The 21,792-nt window shown below is 38.5% G+C and overlaps 1 protein-coding gene across 2 annotated transcripts in view; it reads left to right on the plus strand.

Annotated features, from left to right (window-relative positions):
* The window catches only part of MICALL2 (MICAL like 2), a 64,691-nt gene extending 43,279 nt beyond the window's left edge, over positions 1-21,412 (plus strand). The window contains exons 8-17 of one of the 2 annotated variants that reach the window (XM_052000316.1): positions 1,563-1,644; positions 2,051-2,235; positions 6,494-6,631; positions 7,137-7,201; positions 7,704-7,827; positions 9,089-9,179; positions 9,487-9,560; positions 10,970-11,084; positions 15,317-15,363; positions 20,967-21,412. In XM_052000316.1, coding sequence (XP_051856276.1) covers positions 1,563-1,644; positions 2,051-2,235; positions 6,494-6,631; positions 7,137-7,201; positions 7,704-7,827; positions 9,089-9,179; positions 9,487-9,560; positions 10,970-11,084; positions 15,317-15,363; positions 20,967-21,058 — 1,013 coding nt within the window. In that variant the 3' untranslated portion in view covers positions 21,059-21,412. Of the gene's footprint in view, positions 1-1,562; positions 1,645-2,050; positions 2,236-6,493; positions 6,632-7,136; positions 7,202-7,703; positions 7,828-9,088; positions 9,180-9,486; positions 9,561-10,969; positions 11,085-15,182; positions 15,368-20,966 lie in introns of those variants that run through there. The other variant, XM_052000327.1, reaches the window with a different exon arrangement.
* Positions 21,413-21,792: the final 380 nt, after the last annotated feature.

Genomic DNA, 21,792 nt, shown 5'->3' on the forward strand with positions numbered 1-21,792 from the left:
GCTCTATAAACCTTCTGTTTTGCCCTTCCACAGACGACTTTAGTAGGGGTTAAATCGGCAGATTTGGCCACAGTGAATAAAGGGCAGCTAGTCACTTACATGGTATGATTTGAAGGACTCTTTTCCCCTCTGAATATCTTTCCCATTGGCTTCTCAATTAACTGTTACTCTGCTGACCTATATCAAGGATTTTGCAAACCTTGAAGAGCTATATCGGGGTTCCCAAAAGTTTTAGTGCAGTTGAAAACTTTAGTAGCTTAGATCAGCACTAAAATTTTTGGAATACCCCATATCAATGTTACCCATTTTTAATCTTCTCCAGGAGGTCTCTGTTAAAAATGCAAATATCCCATGTTGTTGTTCAGTCCTGTCTGACTCTTTGTGACCCGCTTTGGGATTTTCTTGACAAAGATAGTTGGAGTTGTTTGCTATTTCCTTCTCCAGTTCATTTAACAGATGAGGAAATTGAGGCAAATGGGGTTATGACTTGTTAATTTTCTGAGACCAGTTTTGAATTAATAAATGAATGTGTCACCGAGCTACCCCCAAATATCCCATGGGAGATGCCTTTATGGGTCACTTAACACTTGAATATTAATTTATTAGTTTAGTTAATAAAACCCTGAGGGTTTGAGAAACCAGATAGGTTAGTTTTGATTTTGGAGAATAAAAAGTGAGAGAGGGCACTGCTAGTGGGAATTCTGGGAAACAGGTAAATAGGAGGTATAAGGAAGAAAAGGGTGCAGAAAGAGGAGATGGGAACATACAGAGGTGTGTATGGACCCTCTTCCTCCAAACTGATTATACCTGGCTGGTGTTTGGAATGTTTCCTCCCAGTTATAACAAGCAGCCAATGATGGCTCCCTGGGACAGCTGGACTAATTCTAGACTATGTCTAGCAATCTGGATTCTCGTGCTAGGTCTGCTGAGGGCTTACTGAGTGATCTTTGGGCAGGACACTTTATCTTACTGTACCTCATACATCCTCTGCCTGTAAAATGAGAGAGTTATATTGGGTACACAACATCTCTGAATTTGGTACAGTGGATAGAGCGTTGGTCCTGGAGCCAGGAAGACAGGAGTTCAAATGTGGCCTCAGACATTTTCTAGCTGTGTGTCCCTGGGCAAGGCACTAATCCTGTTTGTCTCATTTTATTTATCTGTAAAATGGGGATCAGAATAGCACCATGTCCCAGGTTATTCTGAAGATCAATAAACAATAATTGTGAAATACAGTGTCTTGAGCATAATTAGGTTCTGTATAAATGTTAACTATTAGTATTTTCTTTGCTTTTCTTTACTAGGGAGAGCAATGCAATTCAGAGAATCTCAGAGACAGAAAGTCATGAGAGACTTTATAGGGCAGCTAGTGCAGTTTCTTAGTTTGCAGAGAAGGAAACAGGCTCAGAAAAGCAACTTTGTTCATCGTTAATTCTGTAAGGTGGAGAGCTGCCACTGTGGGTTTCTCAATCCTAAATCCAAGATCCCTTTCTATAGCAGAGGCTGGGTGGGTCAAGTCCTCAGCCCTTCCCCATATTTTAATTTGGTGTCCTTGCTCCCAGGTCAGGGTCCCAGCTCTACTGAAGACGCGCTAGATGGTCCTGCAGGTTGGCGATCCAAGCTAAAGCCCGTGTCGGTAGACAAGTGAGTAACTCAGAGGCTTGTCAAGTGTCTCCTAAGGGCAGGAGTAGAAATTCTAACGTGCCACAGGGCAAAGTGAGCTCTGCTCATACCTCCACATATATGTGCACCTTTGTGTGCAGGAAGGTCAGCACATGAGTGAGCAAGCCAGAAAGTGAGTGACATGTTTACCTGTGTAACAGGTGCATGTGAATCTACTTACTAGTAAAATGGGTGGGCGCCTGTGTTTGTATATGGGCATATGTCTCTGCATTTGCTCTGTAATTTCATCATCTGTGCAGAGTTAGCGTGCACACTTTGTACAGGTTTATGCATATTGATCCACCCATCCAACACGCAACAATAATGGGAGAAGATGGGGGAACATATATCCCTTCTTTCTTACTCATATCACACCTCATTCCACCAGGGTTCCAGAGCTAAAGGAAAAAGCAGCTCCAATAGATATCAAGGGACCGGCTATTCTCAAGAAGCCTTTGGAAAATTCCTCAGCAGGTACACGGAGCATCGGGAGCCCAGCCTTGAAGGACAGAAGCCCCGCTTCAGCCCCCACCTTTCCCAAGAGTAGCCAGGGCCCACTCCCTGGTCCTGTGGGTAAATATCCTGAGTTTTCTCTTTAATTAGAGGGGAAAGTATGGCCGTGGACATCATCTCAACAAGTACTGTTTCCTTCCCAGCTATGGCAAGGGCAGAGACAGGCTGGCAGTCATAGGTATTATCATTTAATCACAGCATCTTCTGCAGGGGTGTGAAGAAAGATGCTATTTCTTCTGTCCTCTTCTCCATTAGTTTGAACCAATGCTTTATATCGACTCTGCCAGTGATCCCTGGCTTGCTAAAGGGATATTCTTTCCTTCCTCAGAATCGGGTTTTCACCCCCATTGCCTAACTTAGAAAACCCCCTTCCAGCTAGGTGACTAGGAGGTATAAAGGATAGAGCAATGGCCTGGAGGTGGGAAGACCTGAGACTTTTACCAATATATGACCTTGGGCAAGTCACTTAATTCTGATGGCCTCATTTTCCTCATCTGCAAAATGGGGATAATAATAGCACCTACTTCTCAAGGTTGTTGTGAGGATCAATTGAGATGATACTTGTAAAAGCACTTAGTGCAGTGCCTGATAGATAACTGTTAATTATTATTATTATTTAAATACATGGTAGTTTGTTAGGGGAAGAGTTAGAGAAGGAAAGCTATTTTTTAATCAAGGAATTATCTATAAAGATCATAGAATACAGATTCAGTGCTAAAAGGGGCTATGTTGTTCAGTGACTACATTTCACAGATGAGGAAACCGAGACCCAGAGAGTTAAGTGACATGTCCAAGATTATACTGGTTGTGTGGACTTAGAATTTTCATCCTAACCAAATATCTCATAAAGTTGTGTCACTCATCCTGGGAGAGATTGGGGGAGAAAGTGTGGATGGCTCAGAGCAAACCTATTCCCTCAACTGCAAAAACTGTGCAAAAACAAGGATTTGTTTGAGTGCTTTCTTCTTTTTCTTTTTTTAAACAACTCAGGAGCAAGTTGGTATGATTAAGGACCATTGATAAGTAAATAGTATTACAAATGATCTGGCTTGGAGAAAATCTCTGGCCCCAGGCAGTGCATTCCCTTCCAGGGCCCTATTTGGCAAAGGCCTTTCCTGTGTTGTTTTTTCCCTAGGTTTGTGGACTATTCTATTTAGCTTGGGGGAGGTCAGAGAAAGCCCTAACAGCTGAGATGGGTCCTGGCTTGTGGATAACATCTTATGTTACAGGAGTCTGAAATTATTTCTTAATTTTGAAAAACTCAGATGTGACTAAAAGGAAAAGGTGTTTTTTAGAAGGAATAAGAGCTGTTTTTTGTGTGTAAGTGATATATATATACATATATATATCAACATCACCAACATTAGAGAATATAAATATATATATATATATGTATATATATATATATATAGAGAGAGAGAGAGAGAGAAAACAGAAAAAAATATTCTAATAAGAGTATATATATATTCTAATAAGAGAGTGAGTGTGTGTGTTGTATACACACACTCTTATTAGAATATTTTTTTCTGTTCTCTAATGTTGGTGAATAGTGAATCAGTTTTCATTGATACATGTTCTTATGTGAGTGTGTTTTTTTTTTTTTGGGGGTGTGTGTGTATATCATATATGTTTGTTGGAAACATGGACTCTTTCCTTATGTAGTTTTAAGAATATGAATAAATAAAATAAACATTTTCATGAAAATAGCTGAATAAGAATTAACATTCAGCTATGACTATTTTGTTTATTTTCCCAAATTTGTTCTTTATTCTTTCTTTTCACAATAATGACTACTTTAAAAAATTAAATTATTAGAAATCTTGACATAAATCTAAAAGTCTTAGTGTAGTTTTAAGCCATTGAAGCTTAAATTAATTACTTTAAATGTAAAAAAAAATTAAGTAAGTTTCTTTATTAATACTTCTTATTCAGTTGTTTTTAGCTGTTTCCAACTCTTTTTGATCCTGTTTGGGTTTTTTGGCAGAGATACTAGAGTAGTTTTTCATTTCCTTCTCTGACTCACTTTACAGATGCAAATAGGATTAAATGACTTGCCCAGGGTCACATGGCTAGTAAGTGAGGCCAGATTTGCACCGAGAAAGATGAGTCTTTTCTGATTCCAGACCCCCACTGGGCCACTTGGTTGCCTTTATTTTTAGGCAGGAATCCCAAAAATCTTAGTGCAGTTTTAATAGCTTACAACTACACTATGACATTTAGGACACCCTGAAGAAACTTGTTTTAACAACTATTTACATTTAAATTAATTTAGATGGATCATTCTCATAAGACTTTGCTAGTTCTTCTCTGTAAATCTCCATCAAGATTCTTTGTCCCTTTATTCTCATTCATTTTTCATGAGAGCCATAGATTTACCAGCTGCAAGAGACTTCTGAGGCTATCTCTAGTCCAATCCCCTCATTTTCCAGATTGGAAAACAAAGGCCAAGGAAGGTAAATCAATTTTTCCTTGGTCAAATAGGTAGTAAGTAGAGATCATGAACACAGGTCCTCTGACTTCAAATTTAGCCTCTTTTCCTTTGTGCCTTTTTTTTTTTTCCTTTGCAATCACAGTTATGATAAAATCCATTCTTCCATTTTTAGTTTTTTTTTTTTCCCTACTTTGTTATTTCATTGGTGTCTCTTCCAATTCTTTGATTTCTCCTACTTTCTCATTTTAGTTGTATTACAATATTTCATTATATTAACATATTATAATTTATTGAACTTTTCCCTTTCTAGACATTTAGATTGTTTCTAATTTTGTTTTGTTTTGGTCTTTTTGGCAATTACATATAATGCTGATATAAAAATATTTGAACAGATAATTAAAAAAAAAAGTAATGTAATCATTTTGCAGTTCCACCTCTCCATGTATTACATTGCTGTGCTTTTTCAATTCATTCATTCACTTTTGTGCCTTTGCATCTTTATATGTGCGAATATTTAGTATGTATGTTTGCATGCATCTTTATGTTCTGTATATTCCTTTATATGTACAGGTTTTTCAGTGCCTAAATTCTTATGTGTTGTGTTCCTGTGTGTGCATTTATATTTTTGTGTATGGTGTGCTTTCCATTTGAAGCCTTCCTTAATGAAGCCATGCAGAAAAGAGTAAGAGGCTCATGGCTAGGACTGAAATTTCTGCTTTGCATTTTTCTTCCTGTCCTTTCCTCTGATTAGTTTTCTTTTTAAAGATCTCACTGATTTTTTTAGGCTGGGCTTTCTGGCCTAGCTTTGATGACTTATGGGGGAAAAAAACTCAATACAGGATGATCCTAAATTAAGGCACAGAAGAAACATCTAGAGGAGATAGGTTGATCTTCCAGTAACAAATAAGCCTTAATATTTGGGCTGGTGAAGGCTGACTTTTGGGGAGCTGCCACAGATTTTATGGCAGTCTTCATTTCTCCTAACTCAAATATGAGAACATTCTCTGTTTCCTGAGAGGTACCATGTTATAGTGAAGAGAGTGTTTACCTTGGAGTAAACTGCCTGGATTTGAGTGACAGCTCTAACATAGTTGTGTGATCAGGCAAGTTATTTCATGTTGGAGATAATGTATCATTGGGGATAGAATTTAAACTATAAAGTGATATAGAGATTTAAGCTGTTAATATTTTATGTTTAGCTATTATTCATCTATTCATTTGTTTAATTAATTATCCATTCTCTCATTTATTTACTTATTTTAGTCATTTATTTATTTAGGCATGCCTTCCTTTTCACCAGCCTTTTCCCTCCCCAGCTTTGAGCACTGACTTAGTTACTTTGGCCCTAGTTTAATCTAGTTCAACGTCTTTATTTTGCAGATGAAAAAACTGAGAACAAGAGAGATTAAGGGACTTGACTGTGATCACACAGGTTGTCAGTATCAGAACTGAGATCCAAACTTGGTTTCGTGACTGGTTTTAGCTGTCAAGTTTTCATGTTGTGAGCTGCTTAATTTAGGAGTATACCATTCATTCCTAGGGAGATTAGGTGAGAGTAACGGTGGTTAAATGGAAACTCATCCCCACCAATGGAAAAAATTATTTCAGCCCAACAAATATTAACTCTTGGGATACATAGTTTTGTTCAACTCTATTGTTAGGGAGTCTATAGTTTAGGTATGGGATATGTTAGCGATTAAGAATCAAGAGAATTAGATAAAAAAAAAATCTGTGATTGAGGAATGAAAGAGGATGAATTCTGGTGTGTACATGGATTAAGATTTGTTTTGGAATTCAAGATTGAGCATGATATGGCCTTATAAAGAATTATAAATTCATCTGACCCTCATCATTCTCTGTCTGCCTGTCTCTTTTTTCTCTATATAGCTTCAACTGCTTTACCAGAAGGCCGGAAGAAACTCTTGATACCCCCTAACCTGGATGTTTCTGATAGTTGGATGAAGCCTGAGAAGAAGTGGGAAGAATCCATCCCTCCAGAGAAGCCCAGTCGACTCAACAAGACAGGTTAGCTTGAAGCTTTCCTTGTCTGTGGTGAGGGTCCAAGCCCCTCTTCCTCCTTCCATTCTCCTTCCTCAATCTCCCTATTGCTTTTCCTTCTTTCTTCCCCTTACCTCTTTTGGTCTTCCCCCAAGGGAAATAGCCCAAGGAGTAAAGGAAAGTTTTATGAGTCATTTAATGTTTGTAGGCATCCTATTTGCTCATCAAGGAGGTTCACACCCTCTAAGGAAAATTAGAGATTGCAGTCAGGATCTGAGGGGTTGGTTGAGTAAATAAATGGTTAAAGGAAAAGGAGCAGGGGAATGAATAGAACACAGACTTCAAGGGGGTTGTTTATACCCTGTGAGTTTTAGAGGATTTTCCCTTGAAGGAAGCCAGAGGATGAAGATAAGGAGAGATAGAATTCTAGGTATGAAGGACAGTCTTTGAAATACCCAACATCAATAGATGGAGTGGTAGAACTCAAGTATCAGTTTGTTGAAGATTTTGATGGGTTTTGCTTCCTTTTCAGAAAAGCCCTGCAATACAACAAGCTTCCCCATCTCACTGAACAAGGAGGTGAAATCTCCAGTTAAGGTGTGTTTGAAAAGAGAAGTAGTTTAACAAAAGAATTGGAAGGGTAGGGGAAGGGATGGGAGGGAGAGAGAAAGGGGATAATGAAGGCAAATGGAAGGAATCATCAGTGTAGGGAAAGATTGGGCTTGGTATTATTTATTTTTTCCCATTGGGAATGGGGGAGGCCACATGGTAGGTACTTAGAAACATGCAATAAATTAAATTGGATCCTCTCTACACTTTGTGCTATTCAGGAGATAAGTGGTTAATGGTGGTGGTTTTGGTGTTGGAAAGACAATGTTGTCTTTGGATCATAGATTTAGAATTGTAAAGCACTTTATAAGTCATCAAGTCTAACCTCCTTTTATAGATGGGTAAACCGAGGCTTAAAGAGATTGTGTAACCTGGCTCATTTAGCTACTGTTAGAGGCAGTATTTAAACCAAGTTTTCTTGACTGCAAGTTTAATTATCCTATGCCATCTCTCCCTGTAATCACCTTCCTACTCTGTTTCTGCCTCTTAGCTCCACCCTGACTATATGTCAGAAGAAGAGATCCAGAAGAAGATTCAGGACATTGAGAAAGAGCTGGACTCTTTAGAACTGAAAGGAGTAGACTTAGAGAGAAAGCTTCGGGAAGCTGAGGGAGGTAAGTTAGCAGGAAGACTCTAAGTTTCATTGGGAAGAGTGAAATCATATTTTGGGGTTAGGGATGGGCTGCTGCCAGATATGTTTCCTTGGCTGGAACTACCTATCAACCACCCCTACCTGCTGGGAAGGGGACTGACTCAGTCTCTTTTTCTATGAGGAATAGCTGAAAAGGGCTGACCACAGGCTTGGTATTATGACTTATGTCTTCTCTGAGTTAATTTCTTTTCCAATCTCATTTTTAAATAGTATTTTATTTTTCCAAATACATGTAAAGATAGTTTTCAGCATTCATTTTTTGTAAGACTTTTTGTTCCAAAATTTTCTCTTTTCCTCGCTTACCTCCCCAGTTCCCAAGATAACCAGCAATATGATATAGGCTAAATATGTGGAATTCTTTAAAAAAAAAAATCTTTTTTAATATGTCAGCTAAGACATATTAAGTGTCTGAGGCTAGATTTGAATTCAAGTTCTCCTGACTTCAGGGCCAGTGCTCTATCCACTGTGCCATCTAGTTGCCCTCCAAATAATATCTTATTTTCAAAAGACATTCAAAAATAGTTTATGACATTCACCCTCACAAAACTCTGTGTTCTAAGTTTTTCTCCCTACTTTTCCCCTACTCCTAGACAACAAGCAATTCAATATATGTTAAACATGTACAATTCTTCCATACATATTTCCACATTTATCATGTTGCTGTATGCAATTCTTTTAAACAAACTTCCATATATATCATGTTCTAACTCCATTTAGGATTACTCTATGTCATTTTAGGGCCAATGTTTGCTACTCTAGGCACCCTTGCTTGGTCTCCCTGATTTTTCCCCTTCCCATCCTTGCCTTAGACCTTGAAACCTATCCCCCACTTCAGTTTCTGTTAATCTCCATCCTATATTCTATCTTTTGGTGCTCAATCCTGACTCTTCCCTTGAGGGAAAGAAAGGTTTGGGAATGGGGAGGAGCTTCTGCTGTTCAGAAGTTTGCCCTAGGCAAGATGGGTTAGAAGAAAGCTACTTTGACTGAGAGGTCTGTGTTGCATTACCTGTGGACTACACCAAGGCAGGAACCCTAAAACCAAGGATTTGAGGTATTTGGTTTTAGTTAGATATAGAACTTCACTGAGATTCATCCTATTTGAGACAAAGGTAGATAGGAAAGAGTAGAAACACTGGGTGTCTCATCTGCACAAAGTTTCGGGGGGGGGGGGCCTGGTCACCTTTGATTTTCAGGATACCTTATCCTCCCTCCTTGTTGTCTAGATGACTCTGAAGATGCCCTCATGGTAGAATGGTTCAAACTCATTCATGAGAAACAGCTGCTGATGAGGCAGGAGTCAGAACTGATGTACAAGTGAGTGTGGCTTAAATATTTAGCCCTCTTCCCCTTTGGCAGATGTGAGCTACGTGGAAGGCAAATAACCCTTTGCTTGTTCCTTTATACTCTTGAAGTTGGAGTTTGAGCAGGGGAACTCCCCCATACCAGATTTTCCTTTTGAAAGAGAGAGCTAGAGATGGGCTATTATTGGGGGAAAACATTTTTTAAATGGTGAGAGAGCAGCCTCCCCTGATGACCTTTAACTCTGAACCAGATGGGAAAGGTAAAGACCAGGTCACTCTGAGCTCAGCTATCTAACCTGCTTCTTTGCTGGATTTGCCAGGGCCAAGGAGCAGCGTCTGGAGGAGATGCAGCTTGATATTGCTGATGAACTTCGCCGCTTGATGGAAAAACCAGGTAAGTAGATGACCAGGCCTTTTAGTCCAGGGCTTCTTAAACTTTTTCCATTCATGACTCCTTTTTGTCCTAGAAATCTTGCCCAAGAAACGACCCCAGGTATATTGGCATATAAAATAGATATACAAATCAAACCTTTGCTGATAATAAATAATAATTTTGTGACCCTCATATGAGACCCCATATGGGTTGCAAACTGCAGTTTAAGAAGCTTTGTTTTTATTTTCCTTCTGCCTCATGTAGAGAAAGGGAAAAGGGTACCTGCTTCTGCTGTGAAATCCTGGAATCCTTGTTGAAAGGATCCTCTTAGAATCATAGAGGTGTGAAATAATGCACATATTATCAGATCAGTTGAAGTGTTGGTTAGTTTTGCTGAACTCTTTTTTTCATCTTTTGTTTGTTTGCTTGTTACAAGGCATGGTTCTTTTAGTAGGTGAGAGAGGACAGATAATGTAGAAGTGAAGTGATATAAAAACAAGATTGCAATACATTAAAAAAAAAAAAAAGAATAATAAAAAAAGACAATTCCAGAGTTCATAGAATCAGAATGGAATTGAAGAATCACAACATCTTAGAGAATGAGAAGGGACCCCAAAGACCATCTAGTCCCCATTCAGCTGAACAAGAGACCAGTCTCCAGTATCCCATGAGAAGTGGTTATCCAGGGTCTGTCTGAAAACTTTCAGTGCTGGAGAACCCACCTAGGTGCGGCACATTCTTTTTTGGATAGCCCTAAATTTTAGGAAATTCTTACTTGTATCGAGCCTAAGTCTACATCTGTACAACTTCCATCCATTGCTACTAGTTCTATTTTTGAAGAGCAGAAGAAGTCTTATCCCTTTTCCATATGGTAGTCCTGGAAATACTTAAGAATAGCTTTCCTCTCACCCTCACATCTTCTCTAGGTTACCCAGTTCCTGCTCCTGGTCTCTGTAATCTTTTCACTTTAGCATCTTGTAAGATTTAAAGCTGGAAGGAACCTTGAGGAGTATATCCCAAACTCCTTGTTTGGTAAGTCAGGATACCCAGAGACACTAAGTATCTTGTCTAAAGTTATACAATGTATCCACTTGTCCTTTGTTCTTTGCTTTAAGCCTTTTGGAGGCTTCTGTTACTGGCTGAAAGCCTTTAAAACCCTCAGCTACTCAGTCAAGAAGGTCTTACTCTGGCCAGCAACAGAGGGTGAATGATTTGGTCTTTGGGTCTCCTGAGGTTATAGCATCCTGTGATTTTGGAAGGATGCCTTGTCCCAGACTCCCAGTTACTCAGCTTCCACCATCAGAGAGTATAGATGCTGCCACCTGCAGGAGAAGTAGGGACTAACAGCTTGATAAGGAATAACTTGCTCATCTTGGGGGAAATTCAGACTAGCCAGGGCAAATGGAGTCATTGCTGTTTTAACTCTACAGAGGCGCTGAAGACACCGAGGGAAAAGAAAAGGGAGCAAGAGCTTTTGGAACAGTATGTAAACACCGTGAACGATCGCAGTGACATTGTGGATTGTCTGGATGAGGATCGGATCAGGTTAGGATGCGGTGGGTGAGGTGGATTGAAGGGAGTGTGTTGGGAACAAAAAGGGGGGAACTTGGACAGTCTAGTGGAGATGATTGCACATGAAACAAAAAAATCTATTATATATAACTTGCTATACACATAGGCATATAGATGTATGTGCATGTATACACATGTGTATATACACAATGCACATATATACACATGTAACACACACACATAAAATTTATAGTAAATTTTTTTCCCTTTTTTTCCTCTCCCTTTTTTCCTCCCTCAACCCTAGAGATGGCTACTATTAGACAAAAATAGGTGTGTGTGTGTGTGTGTGTGTGTGTATGTGTAAAATTGTTCTATTCCTACTTCCATTTATCAGACTTTTTTCTTTATGTCATTTTTAGGAAATAAGTCATTTTGACTTATAAATGTCCGACAGTGAGCAACCCCACTTCATTTAGGGATAGGGATCTGGGTTCTGAAATGGGGCAGGATACAAGAAGAGGAATTGGATTGAACACAGGAAGAAAATATTCTGCTTCTGCCTGGGATGGGAAAACAAGGATACTTCATCTCTCTCAATACTTTGTCTATCTCTTTTTCTAAAGTTATTTGTGTTTGTAGTTTTACTCATTCTTTCTACTTCCTCCAACTCCAATGAAGAATGTTGCAATAAGAATAATTATCCATATTTTGCAGATGAGGAAACCAAAGTTCAGAGAGGATGAGCTTTTAGCCAAGCTCTATTAACTGAATCAAGAGAATATGGTCCCTTTTTATGAAGTTTGGAGGAGAGGGTTGACTCTGAGTAGTTAAGGGCTATGGAGAAAATAGGAGCTTAATTTGACAGTTTTAGGATCCTAGGTGGCCCAATGGATGGAGAAGAGATCTTTTTGAATTCAAATTTGGTCTCTGGACACTTACTAACCCTGTTTCTCTCAGTTTTCTCATTTGTAAAATGAGCTGAAGAAGAAAATGGCAAGTTACTCCAGTATCTTTGTCAAGAAAACCCCAAATGGAGTCATGAAAATTTGAGCACGATTGAACACTACCACCACCATCCAGAGGTGTGCTTAAATGTATAGACACAACCTGGGGAAGAACATTTCTATTGGTCCTATCCCTTCAGGGAAAATGCTTGATTCTAGTTTAATTCAGTGCAAGTTAACAAATATTTAACTGCTTCTTCTATGTCCTGAGCCCTGAGGATATTGACATCATTGCCTCAAGAAATTGAGATTTTATCTTGCTACATTCACTCTAATAAAGCAGATTGTAATTCATTTATAATTTAGTTTTAGAAAAGTGATGGGATTAAAGAATTAATCACCCACTTTCTAAGCTGATAATGAACTTGGTAGGGACTGATCATTTAAGAGACAGCAGGCAGAGCTGGTATTCCATTAATATAGGTCCTTTATTCACCATTCAATAAATCTTCTTGGGGGATTTAGAATAGAGGAGATCCTAAGACCCTGCAAAACATACATATCAAATGATATAGCCTTGACCTCAAGAGAGTTACATTCTAATAGTTTTATTTCCAGAAGGGGATAAAATGTTATAATCAAGTAGTTTTGTCTCTAGTAAGGAAGGCAGTATTAATAGATATAAAATACAGGACAAATCAAGAACTAAATTCTTAATCAAGGGCTAGACCATATAGGGTAAGGGGTAAATTGTTATAATAGTTAACATTTATGTAACATGCTAAATTTTTTTCCTTTTAAAAATTTTATTTTATTTTTGATTTATGGGATAAAACAATATTTCCATAGCATAGTATAATTTTAAAAGATGATTGCACATGAAACAAAAAATCTATTATACATAACTTGCTATTTTCTCTATGTATTTGTGTATGTATATATGTACATATATATGCGATTTATATATAGTAAATTTTTTCCCTTTTTTCTCCTTTTTTTCCTCCCCCCAACCTAGAGATGGCTACTATTAGCTACAAATAGATATGTGTGTGTGTGTGTGTGTGTGTGTGTGTGAAATTGTTCTATACATACTTCCATTTATCAGACTTTTTATTTATGTAACTTTTAGGAAAGAAATAATTTTGACTATTATAAATGTCCAAAGTAACTACAAAGGATCTATGAAGAAAGATGCTATCTTCATCCAGAGAAAGAACTGATAAATAGAAGTATATATTGCATAATAAATTTTGCAAAGAAGAGGTGAAAAAGGCAAGATCATGGATCTGTAGTTGAAAGGCACCTTAGAGGACATCTAGTCCAATTTTCTCATTTTACAGAAGGGGCAACTGAGGCCCAAGGAGATTTAAGTGCCTTGTTTAAGTCCACAAAAGTTTTAAGTGTCAGGAAAGGGGGAAGGGAACAAGAATTAATTAGGAACCTAAAATGTGCCAGGCACTGTGCACTTTACAGGTATTATCTCATTTGATCTTTACAACAATCCTATGAAGTAGGGCTATTATAAACCCCATTTTGTAGTTGAAGAAACTGAGATAGATGGGTTGTGCTAATTTTTTCTGCTAATGAGTGACTGAGGCTGGCTTGAGTTCAGGTCTTCCTGAATGTCAGAAGTAACTTAAAGTCATTGTTTTTTGTTTTTTTGTTTTAACCATTCATGTCTTCCCTTTTATCCACATTATTTCATTGGTCCTTGTAAAATCCCTATGAAGCAAATATTACATTTAATTTCCATATTACAAATAAGGAAATATCCTCAGAGAAGTTAATGAAATTATCCACGGTAACAAAGCTAGATGTAAGAAATAAAGTGATGTTTAAACATTGTTTTCCTCAGAACACATTATAATATGCAAGTGAATGAGCAATCTTTGAGCTTTGCCCATATCAATGTGTGACTATATCTATGGAAATAGCCATCTAGACCGGGCAATTCAAATGGACAGTGCTAGATTGAATTGAGGGGTAATAGGGAGTTTTTGTATGCTTTTGAGCAGATGAGTGATGTAAAGAAACCTGGAGAGAAGATGAACTGATTGCAATGTGCTAGATGATCTAAAAGCAGCAATCAGTTTGAAGGCTTTTGCAGGAGTAATGCAGATGCAAGGACATGAAGGCCAGGAGCAAATTGCTAATAATGAGGGTAATGGAGAGGGATGCTGCTGACAGATGCTGAAAAATAAGAAAAGGATAGGACTTCCTAAATGATTGGTTGTGAGGGGGAGGGAGGAACCACATTGAAAGACTCCCCGGCTTTCTAGTTTTGCTAACTGGGAAAATGACAAAACCAGACCCAATGACAGGCTATGGGAAAGGAATTGAGAAAAATTACTTATTTGAAGTAGTCAGGCTAGTCTAGAACTGGGGTGAGGGGTGGGGAGGTGTATGGACAGAAAATAATTCTTCTGGGAAGATTAACTTGTTCTCAGCCCCTTCCCAGGGTTCCCTACCTGCTTCAGCCTTGTTTTGTTTCCCTCCCTCTCCCCCAAGAAGGACTGTCCAGGTCTCTTTGTCAGATAGAAGCCCTGCCTTTTCTGGATTCCAGTTCCTTGTCTCCTGGGAAAGGGGAGGGGGAATTTGGGGTGAGAGGTTAATTTGGTGAGATTTTTTTCTTCTGGTTTTAATATTTCTCCATAGACTCCTTTAAAAACATAGTCAGCTAATACATCAGCCGATTTGCACTAACTGTGAGGAAAATGCACCACTTGGCCCCCGACCTCTCTTAGAATGGCCAAGGGGGTCATTTGTGAGTTGCTAGTTTCTTCTGCCAGTAAATGCATTGTTGGAGCGGTTTTTATGTGTGTGTATGTATGTGTGTTTTTGTGTGTATGTGTTTCCTGTTTGTTTTGGTTTAATTTCCTTTTATCCTTTTAAAACTGACAAGTATAGTTAACCATTTTTAATCTTCTAGCCCAGGGCTGCTTCTAGCTATTGTAGATACTAAGACAGGAGCTGGAATTTGCCTGCCTCAGATGTCCAGTGGACTGGGCAGGAACATAATATTAGTCACCTTTTTGGTTGTAGTGAAGTCATCCAGAGGGTGTCTGGGTGTTCAGACAAAGGGATACTGTAGGAACTTGTCCCACAATTGTCATTGCCATGATATTTTTTTGCCTTGGCCTATTAAATCTTTACCTACTCTTGTAAACTAATTTGTTTATTTTTTTAGGGAACAGGAGGAGGACCAGGTGATTCAGGACATGATCCAGAAATGTCCCACAATTGTCATTGCCATGATATTTTTTTGCCTTGGCCTATTAAATCTTTAACAACTCTTGTAAACTAATTTGTTTATTTTTTTAGGGAACAGGAGGAGGACCAGGTGATTCAGGACATGATCCAGAAACTAGGTAAGTTAGACATGCTTAAGACCATCCTACCTTTATGAAGGAAAACAGTCATCAAGGTTTGAGGGCAGATCCCTCTTAGGAAAAGATTGGGATTAGTGGGGAGGTATGAGCTATGATCTGAGAGAATGAACCAGAGGCCATTTTAAACCTTATTAAGAATGTCACTTCATATTAGGGAGTAGGAAGAAATTATGTCTAAAGTAGTCATCAAAAGTTGGGTAAGTTAGGCAAGGAGAATTATGGGAAATGTTGATAAAATTTGAATGTTTTATGCTACTTCCTTGCAAAAGATGATTATCTTTTACCAATCATTCAATCAACAAGCATTTATTAAACTCTTACTTAGTGCTAAATGCTAGAGATACAAAGAAAAAGCAAAAACAGCTCTTGCCTTCAAGGGGCTTATATTCTAATGAGGAAAACTACATATATAAATCAACATATGAGATGGAATAAGTTTTAGAAGGATGTCATTAGCACTAGAGGGTGGGGTATTAAGAGTGGCCCAAGAGTAGTACTTGGGTTGAGTCTTTTTTTTTTTTTTTTTAATAACTTTTTATTGATAGAACGCATGCCAGGGTAATTTTTTACAGCATTATCCCTTGCATTCACTTCTGTTCCGATTTTTCCCCTCCCTCCCTCCACCCCTTCCCCCAGATGGCAAGCAGTCCTTTACATGTTGAATGGGTTGCAGTATATCCCAGATACAATATATGTGTGCAGAACCGAACAGTTTTCTTGTTGCACAGAGAGAATTGGATTCAGGAGGTATAAATAACCCGGGAAGAGAAACAAAAATGCAAGCAGTTTATATTCATTTCCCAGTGTTCTTTCTCTGAGTGTAGCTGCTTCTGTCCATCTTTGATCAATTAAGACTCTCTTTATCGAAGAGATCCACTTCCATCAGAATACATCCTCAAACAGTATCGTTGTTGAGGTATAAAATGATCTCCTGGTTCTGCTCATTTCACTCAGCATCAGTTCATGTAAGTCTCACCAGTCCTCTCTGTATTCATTCTGCTGGTCATTCCTTACAGAACAATAATATTCCATAACATTCATATACCACAATTTACTCAACCATTCTCCAATTGATGGACATCCTTTCGTTTTCCAGCTTCTAGCCACTACAAACAGGGCTGCCACAAACATTTTGGCACATACAGGTCCCTTTCCTTTCTTTAGTATCTCTTTGGGGTATAAGCCCAGTAGAAACACTGCTGGATTAAAGGGTATGCACAGTTTGATAACTTTTTGAGCATAGTTCCAAATTGCTTTCCAGAATGGCTGGATGTGTTCACAATTCCACCAACAATGTATCAGTGTCCCTGTTTTCCCACATCCCCTCCAACATTCCCCATTATCTTTCCCTGTCATTCTAGCCAATCTGACAGGTGTGTAGTGGTATCTCAGAGTTGTCTTAATTTGCATTTCTCTGATTAATAATGATTTGGAGCATATTTTCACATGTCTATAAATAGTTTCAATTTCATCATCTGAGAATTGTCTGTTCATATCCTTTGACCATCTATCAATTGGAGAATGGTTTGATTTCTTATAGATTAGAGTCAATTCTCTATATATTTTGGAAATGAGGCCTTTATCAGAACCTTTGATTGTAAAAATGTTTTCCCAGTTTATTGTTTCCTTTCTAATCTTGTTTGCATTTGTTTTGTTTGTACAAAAACTTTTCAATTTGATATAATCAAAATTTTCTATGTTGTGGTCAATAGTGATCTCTAGTTCTTCTTTAGTCATAAATTCCTTCCTCTTCCACAGGTCTGCGAGGTAAACTATGCTATGCTCTTCCAATTTATTTATCATCTCATTCTTTATGCCTAGGTCATGAACCCATTTTGACCTTATCTTGGTGTACGGTGTTAAGTGTGGGTCAATGCCTAGTTTCTGCCATACTGATTTCCAATTTTCCCAGCAATTTTTGTCAAATAATGCATTCTTATTACTTGGGTTGAGTCTTAAAGGAAGCCAGGATTTCAAGAATTTGAAATTGGGGAGAGCATTCCAGGCATGAGGAGCAGATTATTACAAAGATAAGGATAAAGGCAATAGAACATCATATCTGGGAGACAGCAAAACCAGTATGTCTGTATTGTGGAGAATAAAATAGAAATTTGGAAAGGTAGGAAAGGACCAGGTTGTGAAGAGCATTAAATATGAAACAAAGTATAGTATAACTGATCTTTCAGGTAACAGATTGCTGGGAGAGCTTATTAATCAGGAAGTGACATGGTCACCTCTACTTTCCTACACTTTAGGACAATTACTCTCAAAGCTGAGTAGAGAAGAGATTGGAATAGAGACTTGAGGCAGAAAGACCCAATTAGAAGATTATTGTGATAGTCTAAGCAAGAGACGATGAGAAGCTGATCTAGGGTGGTGTTTATATAAGTGGTAAGAAGAGGAGAGATGTTCAGAAGAAAGAAATTGGTAACTGATTGGATTTGTGGGCTAAGACATTTGTCTTGAAGATGGCACCAAGATTGAGTTATATAGTTCATGAAGGAGGAGAGTTTTGAAGGAAAGATAATTATATTTTATATGTATTGAATTTGAGATGCCTAAAGAACAATCAATTTGAGATGATCAACTGACAGTTGGTGATGTGATATTAGAGGTCAGGATGGGAACTAGGAGTGGATAAATTGGTCTGGAAATTATCTGCATGGAGATGATAATTGAACCCATGGGAGCTGATAAGATCAGCAAGTGAGAGAAATGAGAGGATGGCTTAGGATAGAATCTTAGGGGACCTCCACAGATGAAGACCTAGTGAAAGAGATTGAGAAAGAAGAGTCAGATAGGAGGAGACAACCAATTGAGAACAGAGTGGGAGAAAGTATCCATGAAGAGAGGGAGAACAACAGTGTTAAATGTAGAAGGAGAGTCAAATTAGAGAAGAGGCTATTAGATCTGACAATTAAGAGATCATTGGTAACTTTGGAGAAAACAGTTTGAGGATGGGAGTCAGATATCAGTGGAGAATAAGAAGAAAAGTGGAGAAGATAGGTACTTTTTCTAAGAGAATTTATTGGAAGAGATGTAGGATTGATAGCTTATGGTCATGATAGTTCTATTGAAGATTTTTAAGGATAGAGGAAGCCTTGACCATGTTGGTGGTAGCAGGAAAGAAGAGGACAAAGAGGAGAGAGAAGAGGGATTTTTTGGTAAGATCAACTTACTGGAAAAGATGAGAAGGAAGGAGCTCAAAGGTGCTGGAATATTGGCAATGCCTTTCCCTTGACCTGCCATGTTGGTTCATCCACAGGCCACCATTTTGGCTACATACCTCCTTTCTCTCTCCTGGCCAGGATTACTGTGATTTAAACACAATGATCCAGTCACACACTCTTCCCTGGTTTACTTGATGTATCATTTGTTCAGATTAGGGCTGATGTGTGAAGGTGCAGCAGCAGAGGGGGAGCTAACCAGCCAAAATTTGCATCCAAATTGATTTTAGATTTGCTGCTAAAGCCTTCTAACCACTGAGAAAACCAAATCAGTTAATCAGCAAATCAATCAACCAATCAATCAACAAGTACTTATTAAACACCTACTACATATTCTTCTTTATATTCTGTAGACCCAGATTGAATTCAGCATACTAGTAATTGTAATAAAATAATTTAGAGTTCTATCAATAAAGATCTTATTATCAGGAGATTAGAGCAGCTGTCTTTTTCTATTTTTACATTCCTGGTCTGAATTAGGATATCTTTCAAAAAGGGTTACTTTTCTATTTATTATTTCCAAATCTATTATGTTATTGAATTCACAAACTCTTGTGGATTATAAAACCCTCCTAATTGAATTAGTGGGAAAGGTAGGTGACACATTGGATAGGATGTTAGGTTTGAAGTTAGGAAGACTATTCTTCCTGAAATCAAATCTAGCCTCAGATACTTGCAAAGTGTGTGATCCTGGTAAAGTTACTTCACCCTTGTTTGCTTCAGTTTCCTCATCTGTAAAATGACCTGGAGAAGGAAATAGCAAACCATTCCAGTATCTCTGCTAAGAAAACCCCAAATGGGATCATGAAGAATCAGACATGACTGAAAAATGATTAAACATCTGGACTTAAAGGCACAGTGCTAGGTAATGGGGATACAAGTACAAAGAATGAAGAGATCTCTATTCTTTAAGAGCTTATATTCTAATGGAGGAGACTACAAATACATATAAAAATATATCAAACATAGGGGCAGCTAGATGGCAGAGTGAATAGAGTACCAGCCTTGAAATCAGGAGGACCTAGCCTGAGACACTTAACACTTACTAGTCATGTGACCCAGGACAAGTCCCTTAATCCCAATTGCCTTGTCAACATATACATATACATGTATATGAGAGAGAGGGTACTCACAGCTGAGGGGAACCAGAAAGCTTCCATGCAGAAGATGATGCCAGAATTGTATTTGATATGGTGAGTTTAACATGTCTCCTGGCCACCCACTTTGAAATGTCCAATGTGTAGCTTGTGATATGGGACTGAAGCTTAGGGGAGGTATTGGGACTAAATATATGGATTTAGAAGTCATCTGCATAGACATAGCCATTCAGCCTATGGATGCTGAGGAGGTTACCAATAAAGATTGTAGAGAAAAGAAGGGGGTCTTGGACAGAAATTTGGAGAGCACCCAAGGTTGGGGAGAATGATAGGCCATCAGAAGAACCTGAGAGAGAAGACATGGTCAGAAAAGTAAGAGTACAATCAAGAGATAGCAGTGTCATGAAAACCTTGAGAGGAGAGAGCATCTAGAAGCAAAAGGGAGAAAGTTACATCAAATGTGCAGTTGTTGACTAAGTATTCAAGACCCTGCCATATCCTGTGGGGAAAAACAGACAAGTCAAAGTCCTGCCCTCAAGTTGCTCATAGTCCAGTTAAAGGGTTAAAAAGTAGTCTAACATTAATAGAAAACCAACCATATTTAGCTGAATATATGGATTAGGCACCTGTTAATGGAGAGAGAGAAATGAAGAATTAGGGTAATCAGAGAAAGACCTTATGGAAGAAGATTAAAAAACAAAAAACAAAACAAAACAAAAAAAAAAAACAAAAAACCCTGGGCTTTGAAGGATTTAAAATTCATGATTGAAGGCTACTTAGTATGTGATGCTAGGCAAGTCACTTTATCCTGATTGCCTCCAGAAAAAAATAGCCAATCTATGTAGCACTTGCACCAGATACTTCATGCACTAAGTGCTTTATAATTGTTGTCTAATTTCATTGTCCCAACAATCTTGGGGGTAGGTGCTGTTATTATCCTCATTTTACAGATGAGGAAGGAATTAGAGAAAATGGTGTGAACTGAGGTTCAGAAGCTGGGAAACTAAAGGCAAAGAATACTGGATTGGGGCCCAAAGGACTCAGGTTCACATTCTAGTTCCACTATCTGTATGACCCTGTTGTCTCCTTTCTGGGCCTTAGTCTTTCTTCCTCATTTATAAAAATGAGCATATTATACTAGTGTCCTGTGAAATGGGTGTGTACTTAGACAACTGTTTACTTCATGTATTTTTGCTCTGGGTGGGTGAGGGTCTGACTGGCTAGGGACTCAACTCTGCTTCCCTTCTCTTCCCTGCAGACCTCCAGAAGGATGGAGCAGAGAAGAAGAAACCCAAGGGTCGTTTATCCAAGATTTGGAAGCCGAAAAATAAGAGCAAAACATCAGCATGATGGCTCCCAGTCTCCAGGGACCTAGCCAAAGCATGTGGGGTGATTGTGTCTATGTCACCCAATTCTGTCCATCCTGGCAGGCTCACCCACTACCTAGGATGGAAAAGTTGAAGGGAATGTGGAATCCAGGACTTGTCAGAGGATGACAAGCTCATCATCTCCCACAGTGGGAAAGAAGGGACTGACATATGGCTCCAAATGCTGACTCCTTAGCAAGGGGAGCTCTGTGATCAAGTTACTCTGCAGAGGCAGAGACCTCCTGATCTTCTGGGCGAAAGAAGGCCAAACTCTCTTACCTTTAAGTGAGGTCTTCTTCGACATCATCATAATAAAAATAAATTGACCTCAAATCCAGCTTTTCTCTCTCTCCATTCTTTCCTGCCCTTCCTTGCCCTGTCACATCCATGACTTCTAGGCAATGGCTAATTCAGGATGAAACATATGAATTGGAATATCTGGCTTTTAGTAACTTAATTATAAATCCTTGAGAAGGTAATAAAAAAAAGTTTTTACAGGATTGTGAAGATTTGGGGTTAGTGTGAAAATCGAGTTGAGGTACTTTGATGTTTGTGAAGGTGTTTTGGAAATATAGGAAGTGTTTGAGAAAGCATTGTAGAAGTTTGATGATAAAACAGAAAGATTTGGTTACAACAATTAGCACTATTTGGAGGTCTAGTTACAGTCCCTGAGGTCTTTCCAGGAGAACGACTGTTTTCAGCCATGCTGGTATTTAC

The sequence above is a fragment of the Antechinus flavipes genome, chromosome 1, assembly GCF_016432865.1.
Source record: "Antechinus flavipes isolate AdamAnt ecotype Samford, QLD, Australia chromosome 1, AdamAnt_v2, whole genome shotgun sequence".
In the NCBI taxonomy this organism is placed as follows: domain Eukaryota; kingdom Metazoa; phylum Chordata; class Mammalia; order Dasyuromorphia; family Dasyuridae; genus Antechinus; species Antechinus flavipes.